The 15,199-nt window shown below is 50.8% G+C and overlaps 1 protein-coding gene across 1 annotated transcript in view; it reads left to right on the plus strand.

The window, feature by feature from the left end:
- Nucleotides 1–15,199, plus strand: part of SELENOT (selenoprotein T) — a 44,507-nt gene that overhangs the window by 11,380 nt on the left and 17,928 nt on the right. Inside the window, exon 2 of the mRNA XM_082251764.1 lies at nt 6,383–6,493. Within this exon, the coding sequence (XP_082107890.1) occupies nt 6,383–6,493 (111 nt within the window). The remainder of the gene's footprint in view (nt 1–6,382; nt 6,494–15,199) is intronic.

Below are 15,199 nucleotides of genomic sequence, written 5' to 3' on the forward strand. Positions count from 1 at the left end.
TGTTTGCTTCTCTCATGGCGGCCCAGGCGATCGCAAGTTGGACGCAGATGCTTAGGCGCGTCCTAGTGGCCGACTCGGCCTCGCCGGCGACCCTGGATATGGTGGATCAAATCCACAAGGGTGTCATGTATCTGTGTGATGCGGACCTGGACCTGGTTCCGTTGGCTGCACGTGTGCACAGCGTGGCGGTGTTGTCTCGCCGCCTGGTTTGGTTAAAATGTTGGTCGGTGGACCAATCTTCACGTAAGACCTTAGCCAATCTACCTTATGATGGGTCTCGCCTTTTTGGGGAGTCCCTGGATGTGTTGATTAAGGGGATCACCGGGGGTAAGAGCACTCTCTTGCCCCATTTCCCCAAGGCTAAGGGGGCTTCTGGGAAGAAGCATGCTAATTTTCGGCCCCCTCAGGGGTCCTTTCGTGCCTTTCGGCCGCACTACAAGGGCAAACCGTTCAAAGGTCAAGGCTCTCAGAAGAAGCCCTGGTCTGGTAAACAGAAGTCCGGCCAATCCGGATCTGCAGCCCATAACAGTTCGGCCTGAAGGGGCGCCCTCACCCAGTTTTGGGGTGGGGGGACGCTTGCTCGGTTTTCTTCAGCCCTGGTTGGCCCGTGTGCGGGACAGATGGGTTCAGGAAATCGTTCGATCTGGTTACAAGATCGAGTTTCTCTCTCGGCCGGAGAGCAGATTTTTTCCCTCAAATCTTCAACTGTCTCCAGAGCGCTTGCGGGACCTGCACCTGGCGGTGCGGGACCTGAGGGCTCAGGGAGTGGTGGTTCCGGTGCCTCATCGGGACAGGTTTCGGGGGTTTTATTCCAATCTGTTCACCGTGCCCAGAAAGGAGGGCAAGGTTCGTCCAATTCTGGACTTGAAGGCTCTGAACCGCTCTGTGCGGGTTCGCAAGTTCCGCATGGAATCCCTGCGGTCGGTGGTGGCTGCCCTGGTTCCGGGGGAATTCATGGCCTCCATCGATTTGAAGGATGCGTATCTTCACATCCCCATTTTCGAGGGTCACCAGAGATACCTTCGATTTGCCATTGCGGAGGATCACTACCAGTTCGTGGCGTTGCCCTTTGGTCTCGCCTCGGCTCCGCGGGTCTTCACCAAGGTGCTTGCACCGGTTCTGGCATTGAGGGCCCAGGGCGTTTCTGTCCTGGGGTATCTGGACGACATTCTGGTTCGGTCTGCGACCAGCCAGGGTCTGGAGAAGGACCTGTCTGTCACGATGCAAACTCTGCAGGAGTTTGGTTGGACGATAAATTTTCCAAAGTCGACACTGAGTCCGTCGGTTCGTCTTCCCTATCTGGGAATGATTCTGGACTCGGTGCAGGCGAAGGTCTTCCTGCCGGAAGACAAACTCAGGACTCTCCAGGAGGAAGTCAGGTCCCTCAGGGACGTTCCGCACTCGTCTCTGCGGACGTGTATGAGATGTCTGGGATTGATGGTCTCGGCCTTCGAGGCGATTCCATTCGCCCAGTTTCACACGCGGGGTCTCCAAGCGGAGATCCTGTCCATGTGGGACGGGCGACCTCAATCTCTGGATCTTCAAATCTCGTTGAGTCATCGCACCAGAGGAAACCTTCTGTGGTGGCTCCAGTCCCCGTTGGTGTCCGGGGGCAAGTCGTTTCGTCCGATCTCGTGGACGGTAATCACCACGGATGCCAGCCTGTCGGGCTGGGGTGGAGTTCTGGGCGTTCTGTCCGCCCAGGGGACTTGGTCGGAGGGGGAGTCTTCCCTTCCGATCAACATTCTGGAATTGCGTGCGATAAGTCTGTCTTCATCGCTGGACGGACCGGCTGCAGGGCTGCCCGGTTCGGGTGCAGACGGACAATGCCACGGCGGTGGCCTACATCAACCACCAAGGGGGCACCAGGAGTGCCCGAGCGGCTCGAGAAGTGGCCGACATTCTGTCTTGGGCCGAGACTCATGTCCCGGCGATAACGGCGGTTCACATTCCGGGGGTGGAGAACTGGCAGGCGGACTATCTGAGTCGCCAGACCCTGGATCAGGGGGAATGGTCTCTCCACCCGGCTGTCTTCCAGATGTTGTGCGCGAAGTGGGGTCTTCCAGATGTGGACCTGTTCGCGTCTCGTCTCAACAACAAGGTGAAGAGGTTCGTGGCAAGGACGCGCGACCCTCGGGCAGACGCGTCGGACGCGTTAGTGGCCCCGTGGCATCAGTACAGGCTGATGTACGCGTTTCCACCGATTCAGTTGCTGTCCAGGTTCCTTCGCAGGTTACACTCGGAACGCAGCACAGTGATTCTTGTGGCACCGGACTGGCCTCGCCGGTCCTGGTACGCAGACCTTGTGAATCTGGCGGTCGACGCCCCGTGGCGTCTGCCTCTTCGAGACGATCTACTGTCTCAAGGACCGATATACCATCCTGCTTTACAGTCGCTGGCTTTGACGGCCTGGCTGTTGAGACCGAGGTCCTGAAGGAGAGGGGTCTCTCTCCAGAGGTCGTTCATACTTTAATCAACGCGAGGAAGTCTTCCTCAGGGAAGGTTTATTACCGTACTTGGAAGGCCTATTTTGCCTGGTGTGAGTCCAGGGGGTTTTCACCCCGCACGTACTCGGTTTCCCGAGTGCTGTCTTTCCTTCAAACGGGTGTTGATCAGCGTTTGGCGCTGGCTACGATAAAGGGTCAGGTGTCTGCACTGGCCGTTCTGTTTCAACGTCCCGTGGCTTCCAACTCCTTGGTTGGCACCTTTGTTCAGGGTGTGCGGCATCTGGTCCCCCCTAGGCGGGATCCTCTGCCCCCTTGGGACTTGAATCTCGTTCTATCTGTGTTACAACGTGCTCCTTTTGAACAGATCAGGGAGATCTCGTTGTCTATGTTGTCCAAAAAGGTCGCTTTTTTGGTGGCGATCACTTCGGCTCGCAGAGTGTCGGAGCTGGCGGCTTTGTCCTGCAAGTCTCCGTACCTGGTTATTCATTTGGATAAGGTGGTCTTGCGACCTAATCCTTCGTTTCTTCCGAAACGAGTTTCGGAATTCCATCTTAATGAGGATATTGTCTTGCCTTCGTTGTGCGCGAAGCCTAAACATCCGAAGGAGGTGAGATTGCATTCTCTGGATGTTGTTCGGGCGATCAGGGTTTACCTTAAATCGACTGAGTCTTTTCGAAAGACGGACTCCTTGTTTGTTCTTCCAGAGGGTCCTCGGGAAGGGCATGGCGGCTTCGGCCTCTACCATCGCCAAATGGATCAGGCAGACCATTGAACAGGCCTATGCTTTGCAGGGGAAGGTTCCCCCTGTGCCTGTGAAGGCGCACTCTACTAGATCTCTGAGTACGTCTTGGGCCTGTCGTCATGGGGCTTCTGTAGCCCAGGTGTGTAAGGCGGCGACTTGGTCGACCGTGCACACTTTCACAAAATTCTACAAAGTAGATGTTCAGGCATCGGCGGATGCTTCCTTTGGCCGCAAGGTTCTTAGTGCGGCTGTTCCCTAGGGTCCCTTGTTGGGGACTCCTGGCTGTTGGGATAAGTTTTGTATCCCCTGGTTTTTTGTCTTTTCCTGGGTTGTTGCTCCTGTTGAGCACTTGTTTTTTGCTGTTGCCCAGCTGGTTTCCTTCCTTTGGTAAGGTTCCTTTCTTTGATGCGGAGACTGCGTTGCCTTTCGGCGCGGATGCGTTTCCCACCCCTCATGTTTGCACTGCTTTGGGACGTCCCCATATGTGACGAATATGAAGAGGCGGCGACTGTCGGAGGACGTAAGAGAAAACGGAATTTTTGTAAAATCTTACCTGTAAAATTCCTTTCTGAGTCCTCCGACAGTCGCCGCCCCCGCCCCTCTTTTGGGGTTTGGTTGTATACTCTACTGCTATTCCACTAAAACTGAGATATGGTTGCAGGAAGTAGGAGGGTATTGACTGAGGGGACCACCCCTTGAGGGTGGGATATGTTAAAAGCTTTATTGTTAACATATTCTGTTGCCTAGCTACTCCTTCGGAGCAAAGTCTAATACCCTATATGTGACGAATATGAAGAGGCGGCGACTGTCGGAGGACTCAGAGAAACGGAATTTTTGTAAAATCTTACCTGTAAAATTCCTTTTTTGTGCCTTTTAACCACCTCTCTACCGGACACACTCCCTACTGTTCTGTGTTTTTTGTTAGGCGAAATCATACAACTCCCCCACTAATGATACGAAATTCGGCCGATTTTCGCAAAAAAACCCAACATGTTGGATATGTGAATTTTTGCTGTCGTACGAAAATCGAACGTTTTACATACCACACTAACGATACGAAAATCATTCGATAACACTGCCATTTACGATTTTCGAACGAAATTCGAATAGTCTATGGCCTGCTTTAGTACTTGGTGGAGAAACCCTTGTTGGCAAGCACAGAGGTAAGACGGTTCTTGTAGTTGGTTACCAGGTTTGCACACATCTCAGGAGGGATTTTGGTCCACTCTTCTTTACAGATCTTCTTTAAATCGTTAAGGTTTCTCAGCTGTTGCTTGGCAGCTTGAACTTTTAGCTCCCTCCCATTCATTTTTTTTTTTTATAGGATTAAGGTCTGGAGACTGGATAGGCTACTCCATGACCTTAATGTGCTTCCTCTTGATACACTACTTTTGTGCCTTGGTGGTTATGTTTTGGGTCATTGTATTGCTGAAAGAACCATCCATGACCCATCTTCATTGTTCTGGCTGAGGGAAGAAGGTCCTCATCCAAGATTTACAGTACATGGACCCGTCCACCTTTAGCAGAGAAACAGCCCAAAAGCATAATGTTTGTACCTCCATGCATGACTGTAGGGATGGTGTTCTTTGGGTCATAGTCAGCATTTTTCTTCCTCCAAACACGGCGAGTCGAGTTAATGCCAAAGAGCTCAATTTTGGGCTTACCTGACCACAGCACTTTTCTCCCAATCCTTCCTATATAGAAGGATCACAGGCGCTATGTGATCATTTCAGAGAGCACAATGGTCAGCTGTGTTTACAACAGCTGACCGTTCTTCTCTCTCAGTGGGGAACGATCGCGGGTGTCAGGCGGCAATCCGAGCCACCTTCCCCGTGCATCCTAGTCCCCGCTGCCGAGTGGGGGCGGAAGCGCGCTGGAGGTGCGCGCTCGCCACCTACCTGCATGCGCGCAACCGAGGTAGACCTACTTTGTTTCGCGCAGGAGGGCCGCCCTGCCGCAGTAAATCGGCAGCGGGCGGTCCAGAAGCGGTTAAAGGAACACTCCAACCACCATGACCACTTCAGTGATTTGAAGTGGTCATGGTGGAAGGAGTCAGAAACACTGCACATGCTGCGACATTTACAATTCTGTGCTGGGGGCTAGTTTCACCCCTAGCACATGTGACGTACTGTTGGTGGGTACTGCTTGCTGGTACTCCTTGCGGGTGCTGCTGGCGGAGATCACGGTGCGACGCTAGAGGAAGCATGCAGAGCCGATGCTTTCTGTATCTCTCCTGTCACAGGCAGAGTGCAATTGATATCACTCTGCCTGTCACATGACAGAGCCAGAACTATACAGGCAGCGGCTGCGTTCTGTTACAGCTGACTCTCACCGTTCTTTCGACAGACATCCCAAGTCTCCTGTGAGGTGCGGGAGTCTCCCGCAGGCAAGCGTTGCACTTGCGGGTGTCGGGGAGCTGCAGCCCACATGTGGGAGACTCCCGCACCTTGTGGGAGACTCCCGCACCTTGCGGGAGTCTTGTGATGTCTGGCGACAAGACACCTGCCGCAGTGTAACACAGGCGGCCGGCCACTAATTCTAGTCGCCAATGCGACCTGGCGCCTGGGGTTTTTTCGAGCCCTGAATACACATATGATAAAAATGATAAACCCTTCATTTCTTTGTAAGTGGACAAAATCTGCGGGGGATAAAATAATTTCCCCCACTGTATTAGCAGGAACCAGGCAGGAACAGATTTTTTTCTTTTTTTTGAAGGCGAGGAAGTCTTCTTAATGCAATCTGATTTCAATGATCGAGATTACCGGACGAGAATCAAATTTTAATTGGCACTCCTGCTTTATACAAGACCAAATCCATCATGGAGTTCTATTACACAGATCTTCAATCCACAAGCAACATAATAATCCACAGCTCCTGTGTTAAGAATGCTGGTTTCTTTAAGATCCAGTAAGAGACCATGGGTAGCTGGAATGAAGATTTTCATGGACGATTACACCCAAAACAATCTGTTTTTGCATTCAACAGTAATGTAGACATTTCTTGTGAGCTTCAAAAGCAAGATGTTAAAATGTTACTCCCAAGGTTACTGTTTAGAAGCCTGAGAATTGACTGTGTATAAAACTGTTTTATGAGATGTTTCTTGCCAGAATTGATCTTTAGAGGATCATTTGAAAGGTAAGGAATGAGGCACCATAAAATCAATTGCTAATGAAATCTATTTGGTTCTTTGCAGCATCTCCTGAGGTTATCGGCGGGTGTTTGAAGAGTACATGCGGGTTATAAGCCAGCGGTACCCAGACATCCGCATTGAAGGAGAAAATTATCTTCCTCACCCACTTTATAGGTGAGTTTACGAGCACAGTCATGCATTTACTGCACAGTTCTGTTTGTTAAATGTACTTAACTGCAATGGACTGCATTTTCTATGATTACCATAGAGGAGAGTATTCCTTTCAATAGTGTTTCTTGTGACAAAATTAAACCGCTTTTGGACTGTTAAGGTTTTATCCCCTTAATGACCAGGCCGTTTTTTTGCAATACGGCACTACGTTATTTAAACTGACAATTGCGCAGTTGTGCGACGCTATACCCAAATAAAATTGAGTTCCATTTTTTCCCCCCTCAAGTAGAGCTTTCTTTTGGTGGTATTTTATCACCTCCTGCAGTTTTTATTTTTTGCGCTATAAACAAAAAATAGTGACAATTCTGGAAAAAAAATAGATTTTACTTTTCTGCTATAAAACACAGCCATTAAAAAAGAAAAAAAATGTTTTCATTATTTTAGACCAATATGTATTCTGCCACATGTTTTTGGTAAAAAAAAAAAATCCCAATAAGTGTATATTGGTTTACACAAAAGTTATCACGTCTACAAACTAGAGGATAGATTCATGGCATTTTGGTTTAATTTTTTTACTAGTAATGGCAGCGATCAACAATTTACAGTAATCAGTGCTAAAAATATGCACTGTTACTGGTAGGGAAGGGGTTAACACCAGGGGTGATCAAAGGGTTAAGTGTGTCCCTAGGGGGTGATAACTGTGTGGGGGATGGACTCACTAGATGAACACAGAATTCCGTGTTCCTAAATAGCAGGAACACAAGATCCCTGTGTTCATCCGTGACAGACCGCCGTTCTGTCTCTGGGGAGCGATCGCGGTTGGACATTGCAGGCACGCCCCCTTTCGCTATTGCACGAAACGATGTAGAGGTACATCGTTTCGCGCAATAGAGCCAACCTGCCGGAGTATATATGCAGCAGCCGGTCTGCAAGTGGTTAAAGTGGAAGTAAACCCTCCTATCATTTTCAGCCAAGGAAGCTGCCATCTTGGCCTCTGTTTGATCTACAACTGCCATAATGCTGCACATGTGATCAGTTATGACACCAGTCATTGGATGGTTTGACAGTTTGGTTGAGTGCACAACCAATGGGAGTGTTACATTCCTGGCACGTGCCAAAAATGGGTTTACTTCTGCTTTAAAGTGGAATTTTAGTCAGAAAATGTAATCTTGCTAGATCACTTTTAGGCTAGCCAGTTTATATATACAGATCGATATATAAAAGTGTGTGTGTGTGTGTGTGTGTGTGTGTGTGTGTGTGTGTATATACACATACACACTATCTCACAAAAATGAGTACACCCCTCACATTTTTTTAAATATTTTATTCTATCTTTTCATGTGACAACACTGAAGAAATGTCACTTTGCTACAATGTAAAGTAGTGAGTGTACAGCTTGTATAACAGTGTAAATTTGCTGTCCCCTAAAAATAACTCAACATATAGCCATTATTGTCTAAGCTGCTGGCAACAAAAGTGAGTACATCCTGAGTGACAATGTCCAAATTGGGCCCAATTAGCCATTTTCCCCCCTCAGTGTCATGTGACTTGTTAGTGTTACAAGGTCTCAAGTGTGAATGGGGAGCAGGTGTGTTAGATTTGGTGTTATCGCTCTCATTCTCTCATACTGGTCACTGAAAGTTCAACATGGCAGCTGCAGAGGTTGAAGGGGTGGGGGGGGGGGGGTCAGTTTTTCAGTGCTCAGACCATACGCTGCACACTGCATCAAATTGGACTGCATGCTGTTGCCCCGGAAGGAAGCCTCTTCTAAAGATGATGCACAAGAAAGCCCGCAAACAGTTTGCTGAAGACAAGCAGACTAAGGACATGGATTACTGGAGCCATGTCCTGTGGTCTGATGAGACCAAGATAAACGTATTTGGTTCAGATGGTGTCAAGTGTGTGTGGCAGCAACCAGGTGAGGAGTACAAAGACAAGTGTGTCTTGCCTACAGTCAAGCAGGGAGGTGGGAGTGTCATGGTCTGGGGCTGCATGAGTGCTGCCAGCACTGGGGAGCTACAGGTCGTTGAGGGAACCATGAATGCCAACATGTACTGTGACATACTGAAGCAGCAGAGCATGATCCCCCCCCTCCCTTCTGAGACTGGGCCACAGGGCAGTATTTTAATACAACGACCCCAAACACACCTCCAGGACGACCACTGCCTTGCTAATGAAGCTGAGGGTAAAGGTGATGGACTGGCCAAGCATGTCTCCAGACCTAAACCCTATTGAGCATCTGTGGGGCATTCTCAAATGGAAGGTGGAGGAGCGCAAGGTCTCTAACATCCACCAGCTCCATGATGTCGTCATGGAGGAGTGGAAGAGGATTCCGGTGGCAACCTGTGAAGCTCTGGTGAACTCCATGCCCAAGAGGGTTAAGGCAGTGCTGGAAAATAATGGTGGCCACACAAAATATTGACACTTTGGACCCCATTTGGACATTGTCACTTAGGGGTGTACTCACTTTTGTTGCCAGCGGTTTAGACAATAATGGCTGTGTTGAGTTAGTTTGAGGGGACAGCAAATTTACACTGTTATAGAAGCTGTACACTCACTACTTTACATTGTAGCGAAGTGTCATTTCTTAAGGCCCCGTTCACACTGGGGTGATCCGACTTGCCGGGGCGACCTCATAGGTCGCGGTGCGAGCCGGCACGGACTTCATAACATTGAAGTCTATGCAGGTCGCTCCGGGTCGCCCCAAAGAAGCTCCGGACCCTTTTTCTAAGTCGGAGCGACTTGTGTCGCTCCTATTAGAACGGGTCCGCAGCTTCCCTATGGCAGGCGACCTGTGAGGCGACCAGGTCGCCTCACAGGTCGCCCCAGTGTGAACGGGGACTTAGTGTTGTCACATGAAGATATATAATAGTTACAAAAATGTGAGCAGTGTACTCACTTTTGTGAGATACTGTGTGTAATATATATATGTGTAAAACGTTAAAATAAGTACCTCTACTGTTTAAAATCCAGTAATACATTATCTCCCCTTGCTCAGGTGCTCTCTATTTAATTGGCATAGTGCCAAAAATATGTAGGGGCCGATCTGCTGGCAGCATAAAGGTTACTGCTGTTTAGGGGCTCTGGGCTTCAACAAAATGGCAGGCTCCAGCAAGCAGAAAAAGGAACAATTCTGGAGCAAATTACAGCACACCCCTATTTTTGGTAGCATAATTAATTCCTGTATGTTTCTCGCTAATGCATTTTATATTTTATCAAGTTGTTATGGGTAGAGTTCCACTTTATACAGGCTCCTATATGACAGTCGAAACAAGCCTCAAATCCAGGTACTATGTAATGCACAAGCCTCATTACGCAAACTAAAAGCTTCTATTTGTGTCACATATGCTTCTACTCCCAGACACTGCAACTCACAGTGGGAGGAGTTAGCGGCAGAGGGAGTGTGATCAATTCAGAAAGCAGTGGGAAAACTATGGCCAGGATCTGATTAACAAGCTATAGCCATACCCCCTGCAAGATCCCCCCCCACAAACCATTTTCCAGGACAGCTCATAATCTATAGGTACCTCCAACAGAAAACTTATTTAAAAAGGAAGTCCTTCTGCTCGACTGGTCAGTTTGTGGGTGTTCCAGCCGGGGAAGATGCATGATCTGAAACCTGAGTGAGGGGAGGCCTCTTTCTCTTCTTCCCACACTTTTTTACTTGCCTCGCTCCACTGAGAGCAGCTGGTAGGATTCTATACTCGATTGCCCTCCAGGACCCCACATCTGTATGGGAAGAAGGTGGCTTGGTTATCCAGGTACTATGTAATGCACAAGCCTCATTAAGCAAACTAAAAGCTTCTATTTGTGTCACATATGCTTCTACTCCCAGACACTCCCTCTGTGCCCAGTGAAGGCTATGTCTGGAGATGGCACACCTCCTTGACAGGAACTAGTACAGGCAATGTACATTTCTAGTCCAGGTGTCAGGATGCATGCACTGTAGGGCACTTTTGGCGGGGGTTCACTCAGTAGTTATGTTTGGTTATGCCCCATACACACCTGCAGATTATCTGCAGACTTTTGTCTGCAGACTTACCTTTTCTATGTAGTGCAAGGGCCTGCCGGATTGCATACAAATTGAAAGTGTTTAGGTTTGACCTCATATGGTTTTGGTAAGTCTGCAGACAATCTGCACGTGTGTATGGGGCATTAGTGTCCTGACTGTGTTCCTGTTTGCCCAGATGATGTATGGGTGTTAATCCTAGTAGGGGGTGAAGTAATTTTCCAGGCTCTGGAGACTCTGGTTCCAAGCCTTATTTCTCTTACGTCCTCCGACAGTCGCCGCCTCTTCATATTCGTCACAATGGGGTTATGACCTTTGCTCCGTAGGAGTAACTAGGCAACAGAATATGTCAATATTAAGGCTTTTAACATATCCCACCCCCAGGGGGTGGTCCCCTCAGTCAATAACCTCCTACTTCCTGTATCCATACCTCAGTTTCAATGTCTAGCTTGTCAGGAGTAGCTGGATGTCTCTATGCTGGGGCATTTTGTCTCAGCCTTTCTCTTCTTTTTTTGATTTTATTTGAGTTTTTTTTCTCTCTTTACTTAGCTGTTTCTTTTGTCAGCATTAGCTCTTCTGATGAAGAGGATCGTGTGGGCTGGGTCTCGGGCTGATCCCCCTGGTCGCAGGTTGTGGGTCAGTGGCTTCCCAGCCTGCCTTCGAGCGTTCAGTCAGGTATTTTTCCTGGCACATTGAACGACCCATCCCTGTTCGCTGCAGGGATGCTATGGTGAGGTGGCTACCTCACTGGACGCTGTGCGGTTTCTCAACCCCAGTTCTTCTGCGTCCTGGATGCGACTCTCCCTGTCTCATGTGCATTGGCTTGTTCGCTTGTGCGGGTTCCCCACGCCATTTAGGAGGTAAGTGTATCTGTGTGGGGACCTGTCTGTTTGGGGGGTGTCAGTCTGGAACTGTGTAACCCTGCCTCTGTTCACACTATTGAGCTCCCTATCTGTCTGGCTGCATTCTGTGGGCTGCAAGAAGGGGGGCTGTGCTGGACTGTTCTGTGACTGTGTGACAGGCTGTGTGCTGTGGGGCATGATTGAATCGTGTTGGGCACATTTGCGGCGGCCGCTGCGGCGGTCCGCCATGATTTTACTTTACTGTATGTGTTTTTTGGCGGTTTTCACTGTGTGTGGAGGAGCGGCGTTTCGGCGCCAAACGCCGCCATTTTGGCGGCGCTCGCTCCAGCCACATGTTAACACTGCAGGTGGCCATTTTCTTGTAGCCTTCCATAGGCTTTGATAGAGCACCCTGAGTTACATCACTTCCTTTTCCCTGGGCGCACCGATCGAGGCAGCAGCAGCAGTGGTCTCTCCAGGTTTTTATCCTCTCTATCCCTGTATCATTGCCTGAGTTGTACTTTTCCCTGTGGGGGTCTGCTTGTGCTAGTGTGTGTGTGCGGTGGGCTGCGCTCGCCGCGCTTTTTAAAGGGGCAGTTATCCCTTTATTCTTCCACATATTTTTTGGGGGCAATGGATTCTCAGGAAAGCAAATTTCCTCCCACCTTGGGGGGGTGGCCAAGGGACTGCTGTTTCCCCCCCCGGGGGGGGGGGGGGAATTTGGCTACTGTTGTGGCTAACCTTGCTGCTCAGGTGCAAATGCTTGTGGCTGCTCAATCCACAAAACGGCCCAGAGTTTTCCATTTCCTCTGATTCAGAGGGTGATGGTGATGGGGCTGCTATGGCTGGGGTCTCCCTATCGGGGTCCTGTTCCTCCCTGGATCTTGTGGGATCTGAGGTGGAGGCTGAGGTTGAAGGGGTTGATGATTCTCCCCCTGGCTCGTCTAAAGAGCTTGCACTCATGGATAACTTGGTTGCTTTTATCAAACAAACACTGCTTTTGCAGGATGGACCATGTCCTCCTGCTGTCCTGGCCTCTTATGGGCCGCAGCGAAGTCGCAAGACATCGCAGGTTTTTTCCTTGCACTGAAGATTTTCAGCGCGCTATTTGTGAACAATGGCGCAATATACGCAAGCCTTTTGCTGTACCAAGTAGGTTCAAGCTACGTTATCCTTTCACGCCCGCTACTGATGACCGTTGGTGTGTGCCGCCTCCGGTGGATCACGCGGTGGCGGTTTTGAATAAGTCCACTGCGATTCCTGCTGAGGATACCCCGGTGTTTCCGGGATGCCACGGACAGGAGGCTGGAGTCTCTTGCCCGTCATTCTTATTCAGTTGCCGGTTTTATGCTGAAAGCTATTTTTTGCTTCACTTATGGCAGCTCAGACTGTCGCGAATTGGACGCAGGTGCTTAGGCACGTCCTGGTGGCTGACTCTGCCCCACCGGCGATGTTGGATACGGTGGATCAAATCCATCAGGGTGTTGTGTATTTGTGTGATGCGGACTTGGATATAGTACCGTTGGCTGCACGTGTACACAGTGTGGCGGTGTTGTCACGCCGCCTGATTTGGCTGAAGTGTTGGTCTGTGGACCAATCTTCGCGCAAAACCTTAGCTAATTTACCCTATAATGGATCTTGCCTTTTTTTGGCGAATCCTTGGATACACTGATAAAGGGGATCATGGGTGGTAAGAGCACGCTCTTGCCCCAATCCCACAAGGCTATGGCTGCTACTGGTAAGAAGCAGGCTTCCTTTCGGCCCTATCAGGGGTCCTTTCGTGCCTTTCGGTCACACTATGAGGGCAAGCCCTTCAAAGGTCAAGGCTCCCAAAAGAAGCCGTGGACGGTTAAGCAGAAGTCCGGCCAGTCCGGATCCGCTGCCCATAACATTGCGGCCTGAAGGGGCGCCCTCACCCAGCTCTGGGGTGGGGGGACGCTTGCTCGTTTTTTTTCTTCAACCCTGGCTGGCCCGTGTTCGGGATAGGTGGGTTCAGGTAATCGTTCGGTCTGGCTACAAGATCGAGTTTCTCTCTCGGCCGGGTAGCAGATTTTTTCCCTCAAATCTTCAACGGTCTCCGGAGCGTTTGCGGGATCTGCACCTGGCGGTGCGGGACCTGCGGGCTCAGGGAGTGGTGGTTCCGGTGCTTCATCGGGACAGATTTCGGGGGTTCTATTCCAATCTGTTCGCCGTGCCCAGGCAGGAGGGCAAGGTACGTCCAATTCTGGACTTAAAGGCTCTGAACCGCTTTGTGCGGGTTCGCATGTTCCGCATGGAATCCCTGCGGTCGGTGGTGGCTGCCCTATTTCCGGGGGAATTCATGGCCTCCATCGACTTGAAGGATGCGTACCTTCATATCCAGATTTTCGAGGGTCGCCAGAGGTACCTTCGATTCGCCATTGCGGAGGATCCTGACCAATTCGTGGCGCTACCTTTTGGTCTCGCTTCGGCTCCACGGGTGTTCAACAAGGTGCTTGCACCGGTTCTGGCTTTGTTGAGAGCCCAGGGCATCTCTGTCCTGGGGTATCTGGACGATATCCTACTTCGGTCTGCGACCAGCCAGGGTCTGGTGAAGGACCTGTCCGTCACGATGCAGACTCTGCAGGAGTTTGGTTGGGCGATCAATTCTCCAAAATCGACGCTGTGTCCGTCGGTTCGTCTTCCCTACCTTGGAATGATTCTGGACTCGGTCCAGGCGAAGGTCTTCCTACCGGACGACAACCTCAGGACTCTTCAAGAAGGAGTCAGGTCCCTCAGGGACGTTCTGTGCTCGTCCCTCCGGATGTGTATGCGATGTCTGGGATTGTTGGTCTCAGTTTTCGAGACGAATCCCTTCGCCCAGTTTCACACGCGGGGTCTCCAAGCGGAGATCCTGTCCAGGTGGGACGGGCGACCGCAATATCTGGACCCCCAGATTTCGTTGGGCCATCATATCAGAAGGAATCTTCTGTGGTGGCTCCGGTCCCCGGCGGTGTCGGGGCAAGTCTTCTCGTCCTCTTTCATGGACGGTGATCACCGCGGATGCCAGCCTGTCAGGCTGGGGTGGTGGTCTGGGCGTTCTGTCCGCCCAGGGAACTTGGTCGGAGGAGGAATCCTCCCTTCCGATCAATATTCTGGAATTGCGAGCGATAAATCTCTGCCTTCGACGTTGGACGGACAGGCTGCAGGGCCGTCCGGTTTGGGTGCAGACGGACAATGCCACGGCGGTGGCCTGCGTCATCCGCCGGGGGGCACCAGGAATGCCTGAGCGGCTCGAATGGTCCCTCCACCCGGATGTCTTCCAGATGTGCGCGAAGTGGGGGTCTTCCGGAGGTTGACCTGTTCGCGTCTCGTCTGAACAAGGTGAAAAGGTTCGTGGCAAGGACGCGCGATCCTCGGGCAGACGCGTTGGTAGCTCCGTGGCATCAGTACCGACTTTCCACCGATTCAGCTGCTGTCCAGTTTCCTTCGCAGGTTGACCTCGGAACCGCACACGGTGATTCTTGTGGCACCGGACTGGCCTCGCCGGTCCTGGTACACAGACCTCATGAATCTGGCGGTCGACGCCCCGGGGTGTCTGTCTCTTCGGGAAGATCTTCTGTTCTCAAGGATATTCCATCCTGCTTTACAGTCGCTGGCTTTGACGGCCTGGCTGTTGAATCCGAGGTCCTGAAGGATAGGGGTCTCTCCCCTGAGGTCATTCACACCTTGATCGACGCGAGGAAGTCTTCCTCGGGGTAAATCTATTGCCGTACGTGGCAGGCCTATTTTGCCTGGTGTGAGTCCAAGGGGTATTCCCCTTGCACATACTCGGTGTCTAGGGTCCTTCCTTCAAACGGGTGTTGACCAGCGTTTGGCGCTGGCTACGATCAAGGGTCA

The sequence above is a fragment of the Pelophylax lessonae genome (assembly GCF_965119305.1).
Source record: "Pelophylax lessonae genome assembly, chromosome: 3".
Taxonomy (NCBI): domain Eukaryota; kingdom Metazoa; phylum Chordata; class Amphibia; order Anura; family Ranidae; genus Pelophylax; species Pelophylax lessonae.